The 9,928-nt window shown below is 36.7% G+C and overlaps 1 protein-coding gene across 1 annotated transcript in view; it reads left to right on the top strand.

Moving 5' to 3' along the window:
• The window catches only part of CTNNA3 (catenin alpha 3), a 314,978-nt gene that overhangs the window by 22,329 nt on the left and 282,721 nt on the right, over window positions 1-9,928 (top strand). Inside the window, exon 4 of the mRNA XM_026042683.1 lies at window positions 1,149-1,315. Within this exon, the coding sequence (XP_025898468.1) occupies window positions 1,149-1,315 (167 nt within the window). The remainder of the gene's footprint in view (window positions 1-1,148; window positions 1,316-9,928) is intronic.

Here is a 9,928-nt window from a genome sequence, read left to right on the forward strand (position 1 = left end):
CCTACCTCTTTATTGAATGATAAGGAATTTCCAGACTCTAGAGTTTAGTACTACCTGCTATGGTACTGCATTTTAGGAAGTCCCTTCAACAAATGATATAATAATCGCTATGAGACTGTTAGAGCAGGGATTTGGTGATTTGAGGTTTGCCTCACACCTGTTTTCCTCAATTTCCTTGCATGAAAAGGCCTACTGTACAATTTTATCCACATTGCATAACTGTAGTGTTCTTTAATGCTTTTACAAAACAAGGCTTCCATCTGAAGGTGCATTCAATGAAAGCAAATGTTGTTGAGTTGAAGTTGGTCTGGATTTTTTTCAGCTAATGTGAGACACTAGATTGTCTGGACAACAAACAATAAGGTCTGCAGAATGCATACAGTTAATTAAAGATAAAGTTTATTGTTGCTTAATAATAGTGATTATATTTTGAATGTGCAAATAATTGAGTAGATGATCCATCTACTCAAGGAGGGAAAAAAAAAATCTCATTACTTGCATTGGTGAGACTTTCTTGTGTGTGCTATTAGATGGGTTTGAAGCCATGATCTTAGGATTCTGTCCCTGGAGTTTTATTTTTTCTGCATAGCGGATGCTGCTAGGAATATCAAACTCATTTCACAAAACTTCTCAATGTAAATCAGTATATTGTTATGTACAGGCATTGTTACTAGCTTTGCTGCATAGATGTCACATATCTGAGTCAGTTTTTGGAGCATATGAAATTTTCATTCCATTCTAATGAGAAGAACAATACCTTATGACCAAGTATTACTTAATAATAGAAACACTAAAGTACATAGTATAAAAGGCAGCAGCTAGAAAAGTTTAACATAGTATCTCTGTCCTCCTTCTGTCCAGTTAAAAGTGTGATTGCCAATGGGGAAATATTTCAGAGTTAAGTGATTCAGAAGAACATAAAGGAAATATTGCTTAATGTATCTGCAATAATTACACCTCACTTCAAAGCATGAGGACAGTAAAAAAAAAAATGCTAATTCTATTGCCATTCTTACAGTATTTTTATTTGCCAAATAACTAATTGAATTTTTGCTGGTTTTTTTTTTTTTTTTTTTTTTTTTTTTTTTTTTTTTTTTTTCTCCCTGAGTGTTGCAATATATTCTAAGGGAGTTTGTTTTACTTTGCAGGTCAAGCCTTGAGGGTATCAGCAGAGGATTTTACCAGTGATCCCTGCTGCCTACCCAAGAGGCAAGCTGTTGTCCAGGCAGCCCGGGCACTGCTGGCAGCTGTCACAAGGCTTCTTATCCTGGCAGACATGGTGGATGTGGCATACCTACTGGAACACTTAGCTGTGGTGAGTAAAACCAGCCCTGCCTCCGAACAGACACTGTTTCTTAAGGCTCCTCTGCTTTGATATTTTTATTATTATTTTTTTTTGCGCTTGGAAGCTGCAGACTTCATACATGTAGCATCTTGGCAATTGGTAGAAGTGCAGATTTTAGATTAGGTTTGTGAAACTTAACACACTTGATCTGGAGAAGAAGATTGTTATCTTTAGGATTACGTTTTAAAACTTCCTTTATTTCTTGATTCCTATTTCTTTATTTGAATTATTTTATATGTACTTATGCATGATACCATTTTGATATTTTATATCAAATATTGTCTTGTGAACTTAAGGGGGATCAGTATGACAGAAGCCTATTTTGCTGAGAATAAGGGAATGAAAATTTGGCTCCAAATGAGAGTAGGAAGTTGTTCTGCTTCATCTCCTAGTATTTCATAATAAAACAATGTTGTATGGGTTTTAATGCTTTGCTTGAAACATCCAACTGTTGGAAATACAGCACAGGCTGAATGAACCACTGGCACACAGACGCTTCTGTCTGGTTATAGGCATATGAAATTTGTCACTTGTAAAGATACATCTAGATTTTACACAAGTATTTTCATAATCCTAGATGCACCCTTTTAAAGTTCTTTCATTACGTTTTACATAAGAGTGTTAAAGGTTAAGGTGTTAAGGTACTTTTCTTCTTAGAGTTTCAGGATTCCTGTACAATGCTATGATTCACTTTTTTTTAATGAAATCTAGCAATAAATGGTAACCATAAAATAATGAATCATTTGGAAAAACTCAAACCCTGCGGGAACTTCAATTAAGCTATCTTCCTCTTCCATACTTAAATTTAGTTCTCTTGGTAGGATTGAGAATTGAGTTTCTCAGTTAATTCTTAGAAGAAATTAAGTTGTGGCGTAGAACTCCCCAAAATACCCATGTAGGAAGGCTTAGCTTTGTCCTAGGGGAAGATGGTACATTCTCCATGTCAATCCAGTCTCTGCTGTGGCCACTGAAATGACCAACACTGGTACCAGCTGTAACAGTGTCTTTTTATGTAGACATCAATTAATTAGAAAATGGATTTAGAGTATAAAATAATTTTGTAATAAGCTACTCAGTGTCCTACAAATGGTAACAGCTTTTGGTCACTGCTAGCTGAACCAGATTCAAGTACAATTAAAATATTTATTGAGTCCTGAGTTGCTCTTTGCAAAGTCCTTAGCTTTAGTTGTGGTAATTTAGAAATCCTTAGGAGCTCTGATTTCCTTAAACGTGGATCTGCTCTGAGCCRTGGCTGCACAGGGCGCAGCATCCATAGCGTGGCTGCAGTGTAGAAAGAGACTTTGTCTTTGCTGTATCAGCTTTATATGCTGAATGTTTGCAAGTTCATATCACTTTGAAATACAATTTTCCCTAAATAGGCCTTTAGCAGTATTTCTTTGAACTTGTTCTAAAATAGGAATACTTGTACCATTTAGTCCTCCTCACAAAGAACTGCRCAATACAGCTGTTACTAATCATTTGAAAAGAGATGAGAAATTTCATTGCCTTTTATTTCCATAACTCTGAACTCTGTAATTTTCATTGAATAAAATCAAGAAGTTTAAGGACTGAACCAAAATTAACTCTAAAAATAAAGGCAATTATAACCAAATGATTGTATAATGAATTAAAATAAACAAAGTAAAAATTCTAACCAAGAATGTTTCTATATATTAGAATTAAAAACAAAGTGGTCCAGCTTTACTTGAGACTAGAGATATTAGTCCAATCTTATGAAATGAGAAAATATTTTCTGGGGAGTTACCCATTTATGTATCTGTTATTTACAGACTCATTCTTTGAGGGATGCTGGAAGTGTCGTCATGCTCATTTGGTAGAATCAGTAAATTCCAACACTGTCATCCAAAAACATTTGGACATACTTTTTCCTGGATAAAAATAGGATTGTGTAGGCAATATTTCCACACTTGTATTGACAGAATGCAGTCTAGGTCATTAAACTTTAATTTCATTCTGTAATTATGGAGTAAATATAGAAAGCAAACAACAACAATGTGACTAGCTGTCATATAAATCCCCAAATAGTGTTATCTGTTGCATCTGCCGTTCTGAGATATKGAGGAAAAAAATGAATCCCTAAATTTGTCCTTTCAGTTCATATACTTTATAAGAGAGCATTATCTTTTCTGTTGGTTTTGCTTAGACTTGTTTTTTCCYTTTGATTTCTAAATAATAAAATACTACTATAAAAGAGGATATAATGTTGAATGAAAAWTTTGTGATGAAAATATTGAAATGCAACGTTTTAACTAGAAAGTCAGTTTGGTTGGAAGAATAAACATGGCAGGAATTCCATTCCATATCAAATATTGTCCAAAAACATTGTGAATAACCAGGTGCATCATGAAAATAACTGAAGTTAATGTGTGTTTCAAAACTTCACTAATAAAACGGAAAGAGAAAATTCCAAGTTTTTCTTCACTCTGTAGAGTCGTCATCCCCAAAATACCTATCAAATAATGTGTGTTAGAAGTTGGTACTGTTTCTCAGTGAGTACCCTGGTAAGCTTTTAGTTCTTCATGGAACTTACAGCCTACTACAGATATGAAACTTGTAACGTACAACAGATGCAATGGTGCAGTGCAAATGGCAAGCTCATTTTAAATAGCGCTGACTGCAAAAATGAAAATGAAGTATATTGCATTGACGAGGAAAGTCTGCTTCTTTAAACAACTTAAAACAGTTTTATTTTTAAATAAGCAGCTGTCTGTGTCTGATCCCCTATACTTGTGATAGAGTTTGAAATCTGTCATCATAAAACTAAGTTGTGAGAAATGTAGTTAGGCAAAGGGCTGTCTTGTGAATCACGTTTTTTGAGTCAGAGGTCTATTAGCAGCCTACTCATTTTCCTTGGTGATGCTCGTTATTACTGAAGTGAATTAACAGACTAATGGAATTGCTTGAATTTATTGATTGGAGAGAAAAGCAAGAAGGTAACAAGTTCAGAAAATTTAATTCAGAGAGCATTGACAGCGTACTTTTTTTAAATCCATTTCAGTTTGTGCTGAACCAACATGTTTTATTGCTCATTTTCCTCCGTCGTCATGTTTGTAGGTTTACAGTTTGACTCATATTTTTCATAAACTTCTCAGCAGACGGTGATCATTATAAAACATTTGCTTAAAGTTATTTGAAGTTCTTGCCRTGAAAAGAAAGCGAGAATGGCTACAGATGAGAAGCAGCTTGGAACTTGKGCCTCTGTGGGCATAGTGCTGTCAGCACAGCTGTCTGCACAGCTTTTTGTGTGGCAGCATAAAGGAAGAAATGTAAGTTGCCTTAGACTCACCTCTGGTTCTGGTTTGGCTATTTGTTGTATAACTGCTCTGACTGGAATTTAGTGACTTGTTCTGCACAATCTCTTCTGATTATTTTGATACTGTTGCATAATGTAGTGTAACATAACAAAAACATATATAAAAAAGAGGCAGGCCAGTGTAGCGTACAAGCTCAGGTTGTAAAACTGAAAATGATTACAGTCTTCCATTTGACTTCAGTGGGTATGGGTCTTACCTGTTTTAAGAGAGGTCTCTGAATACTAGGGATATATTAAAAGATTTGCAGGGGTGTTTGAGAGATGTTTGATTCATGCTGATCTTTATTTTTCTGATCAGCCAGCAGAAGTGGATCCTTGCTGCTGTTCTGGGGTCGGTATATGCCTTATGGAATACATAGAATTTGTGATTCAGGCTACAGTGTTTTTCATTGCACTCAACAAATTTGGTAGCATCTTTATTGTGCAATAAGTGACCGAAGAAAAGCAGTGTTTAACCATGACTTAACTGGGTTTTTCAAAGTGAACATCCTCTGTAGTGCCATTGGAGCCTGGATACACTTCTGTTCCTGGTACAATGGCTACTTTATAACTCCCTAATGACTCCTGGCTTTACAACCCCCAGGCTTCCCTTGAACAGCAATATACTTAAGACTCTCTTCTAACAAACTGTTGCTAGGGAACAGTCTCCCCAGTGACTGCAGTGCTGTTTATGTAACATCTCTGGTTTCGCTCTTAGCCTGGGAATCACTGGAGAAAGAACATTCTCCTTTTCTTACCAGGTAGAAACATGGCTTTGAAGGAGCCCTAATTGGCTAGAGAGCTTCAGGTAATGCTGCTCAAGAATTTCTTTGAAATGAGCAAACCAAAGGCTCCCAAAACTATTTTACCAGAATACAGAAACACTAAATGGAAGACAGTAGGTGTATTTTGAAGAGAAAAAGAGAACTGCCAAAATAAAAACACACTTAAATGAAAAGGCTTGAAAACAAATTCARTCTCTGCTTTTTTGTAGTGTAGAGCCTTCCTTTCATTCTTGTTTCTAGTTCAGCATCTCTCAGAGGCTTCTTGGTTTGCAACAGATTATACAGTCTTCATGTGCATTGGAAATTTTCTGTTGTTACATCCTTCACACAGGTGTGGGTCTACCTTCATCTGAATTCCTGCTTGTCAGGGATTTTCAGGGTTGAAGGTGCCCTCTTTGCTACCTCTTTTTCTCCTGTCCTATGTGGTATCCTAGAAAGTCTCCATGAAAAAAGCTTACATAATAAATTTGAGAGTGACTTGTTCCCATCTCTTCCATAATGTCTACCTGTGTCAGAGTACAGGAGGATCAGATCCTTGCTGAAGCTTTCAYGACAGAGCAAGGAAATGGGCAGCTTTCACCCCTGCTGCTCAACTACCACCTTTTCAGCAGGAGGCAAATCGTGTCTGTCTATGTACACTCCAGCAAAAAAAAAAAGGTAAAGCAACAGAAAAGAATAGGTCACCCTCTAAAAAGCCCTGCTTTGGTGGCAGCTAGTTTTAACACCTGTAAAAGTGGGTATTGAGCAGGTGTGTACATCTGGGAAAGGTAGATACTGTCTTTTTTTTTCCCTGATGAAGAAAGAAATCAAGGGCACATTCCTGTAGTCTGTGGGAAAAATTAATTTAGGCAGTAGAGATATCTCTGTGATTGTTTGAGATGGAATATAAACTGCATCATGTCAGGTTCACCACACAGGAGAAAATAGCAGTCAATACAAATTTATCTGGCCTGCATGGCTATAAGCGTTATATAAACGTTTTACTCAGCCCAGACATAAGCTGTGTGGGAGTGTTCTAAATAAAAGGGGTTAGTTTTTTTTCTGGGTTAGTCATGCAGATATTTTTAATATTATGAAGGATATTTATATACTTTAAATGTGTTGCTTTAAGAAGATAAATAATGGAAAAACTGTGAGATAATTTCTAAATGGAGAGAGCTGTAAACGTAAAGCTTAGGAAGACCTAGAGTGCAAAGGTGATTTATTAGAATAGGTTAGCCAGGAATATACTAAAAGCCAGAAGCCAGACATCAGTATTATGTCTTGTAGTGAAGAGGTTTGAAAGTTTATTTTGGAAAAGTTGGTAAATGGGCTATTAAAAAGAAGTCGACAGCTCTTGTAAGAATTATTTGGACTGTGTAGGTGTCTGCAAACTCAGTTTGGGGCCTGTGACTCCATTGAGGTAGATCCCTTGAACACATGACTAAAATGTATGGTTGATAAATTGTTTCTTTTTGTGTAGTTGTTATATTTTGCTAATACAGCAGTATTAACATTGAAGTGCAATGTTTAAAGGAGAAAAGAGACACTTTGAAATTTTTCCTTGTGAGCAATAATCTTGGAAGGCAAATTCTAGGTTGGTAAAATGACCTTAGAAATTCATTTTCTTTTGTTAGATTATGTGTAGACAGTATAATAATGAAGCCAATGTAATGTACAGTGTTTCATCTGGTCAACAGTTAGTTGCATCTGAAGCATGCACAGATCATTCTGTTTCAGAGAAATTTATTGTATAGCATTTTATAACTTACGATTGATTTAGAAGGCCAAACTGAAATGCTTGTGAAACAAACAGCATCTGCTTTGTATTTGAATGCATATCTCCACACCTTCTTAAAATGAAAGCAAAATCCTCTGGTATTTCCTGATTAGAAGAGGCTGTGTGACCTCCTCTCCATGAACATCTCCAAAGAGCCAAGTCTGAGCACATTCCATTATAGCAAAATATTGGAAGAACAGCTGCTTTTCATAAATATGTGTTCAGTAATTGGAGTTTGAGAGAGGTTTTTTTATTGATTCTTTCAGTCATCTCTCATGGTGATTTAAAATAGTACATGTAGTGTAATAGTACATGTAGTGTAATATTTAGTCTTTTAAAGCAACATTACTTATGTCAGAATCGAGATGAAATTGGCTTCTCTTGCTTAATTCAGCTCCTATTCATGCATATTAAAAGAAAGAGACAAATGGAAGTTGATACTGATATCTTGAATAACAAATACTTTTTCATTGCTCCTGCCCTAGACAAATCAAGGAAAAAAAAAAAGACTTTGGCAGAAATGGCCCAGAATCTGAACTAGGCTTGTAGAATGACAGCAAGTAAAGGATGTGTAGTGGACCAGTTGATAGTGTCACTTTTATGTCTTARTTAGGTTCTTAAGCAAGAGACATTAAAACTACGTGGTTCGTCAAGTAACATCGTTCACAAACCAGAAAAAGCAGTATTTGTTGCTTCCTATGTGTTTCTATTGAGTTTGTATTATTATTACCAGGAATAAGACTTTGTACTACATGTATAGTGATGTCTCCTCCTACATCTCCCGATTGTAAGTAATGAGGAACATGACACTAAATATTTATGATCTAGTCTCATTCATATCTAGATATCAGCAGACCATTAAATTTCACTGCTCATACTGAGGTCCCAGGCTTGTCAAGGAAATCATGTTAGAACCAGAGTGGGTCTAGTCCATCTTGTATTCATCTGCTTTTTCAAGAATGCTAAAAATTCTAGACCAAATCCTAGAATGCTGCAGCACCAAGGGAGATACTGAGCTGAACAAGCCCAAACCTCAGGCCAAACCAGACAAGCTCTGACTTTTTAGAGCAGAAATTGTCTCCTTGGGATCCCAGACAGGATGCTCCTAACTGTGGTTTCATGGTAACATTATCAAAATGTGAGAATTAGATTAGACCTTACAAAATCAGACAGCAACCTATTCCACAAGTGCTCATACTATGAATCAGCTTGCTTGCAACAGCTGAACAGTGCAGCAATAGTAGGAAGCAATGAAATTAACCTTTTTCAGAGAAACACAGAGTTAGGCCATAGTGTGTAGAGACTTTAACAATCTTTGTGGAACTGGAGAAATTAATTTCAATGAAGACCAAACCTGGCAAGTCTTAACCTAAGTATCATTATGCAACCACTCTGTCTATACCTTGGCCTCTTCTCTTTGAACCCATTGCTTAATTTTCTTCATGTTTGACAGAAGAACAGAAGTCCCCTGACATCAGGAGCTTACAGAGAAACCAGAGGATTCTCAGGTGGCCATTATAAGTAGTTTGTCTGTAGGCAAACTTCAGCTAGAGCTCCCATTTCTCTTTTGATGATACAGTGAACCTACTGTGAGATAAGTTACAGGAAAGTACTTTTAGTACCATTTAGAGGGAATTTGTTCCTGATGTTTACTTATTAATTAGATGGAACTACGATCACTGAGAGGAAAATGCAGTTTTTCTTGAGACTAAGTTGTTTTTTATTTGAGTTAAATAAAAAATGTCATCCCACTTGCCCCTCCGCTCTTTCTCCCTCCTGCCATCTCATCACAAGACTTTTTCCAAACATTGTGGCTCTTGTGATGAATTTTGATCCAGCTATTCTATTTTAAGTATATTATACTTAGTTACACATTTGATTTGTTTTTACTTAGCCTCACTTGCAGGTTCCTGTTATATCCAGGATATATAGTGATATAGCCTTCCAGAGAACTGAATGCAGTGTTATTGATGTTTGGGTTGCTTCAAGACATAGCAAGTAGGTGAGCTTGTCAGTTGAGTTCCTGTCRAAGAAAGCACTGAATCTGGGGGGTTAAGTAAATCCATAATAGGATGATGATTCTACAACTACTACTACTGTTTGTTGTTGTCGGATGCATTGATAGAGGAAACAGTGTTCAAAAAAAGTGTACCTTATATCCACTTGGAGAGTGAGTGTGGAAATTATTAAAAGCCTCTTTTCCATGTTACTCAGCTCCACGATAAAATGTGGAAACATAGGGTTTTTTTGGAATATGTCATGGTTTGGAGTTGAGGTGAATTTATGCTGAACTTATATGTTGGTATGACCAGCCTCCTAAGAGGCTGAGACCAGCCTCCTAAGAGGAGAACACTAATAAAACACTAATAAAAAGAGGAACAGAGAACACTAATAAAAAGAGGAGCAGAGCAAGTTTCGCCCTCTCGTTGTGACAGTTCCTCTTCAGAAGTACCACAATGTGTAGTGTCTGAGGAGGTCCTCTAACCATCAGGTACCATCATGGTTGTGTCCAGGTGCTCATGTCCAGCATGTGTTTGGATGACACCAACTGTCAAGTCCTCCTGCTGGCTCTCCGGTTGTCCGTAGACCGAGCTGCGCAGCTTTTGGATAAAGCTTGCTTGAGCTAATGGCCATCAGGGTCTCCACCTGACCTGTCTCCCTGTGTTACCAGGAATCATTGCTGTTCTTCAGATGTCTTCCTCCTCCTTTCATACTTACTTACATAC

The sequence above is a fragment of the Nothoprocta perdicaria genome, unplaced genomic scaffold, assembly GCF_003342845.1.
Source record: "Nothoprocta perdicaria isolate Ctin4 unplaced genomic scaffold, notPer1 scaffold_310, whole genome shotgun sequence".
Classification (NCBI taxonomy): Eukaryota; Metazoa; Chordata; class Aves; order Tinamiformes; family Tinamidae; genus Nothoprocta; species Nothoprocta perdicaria.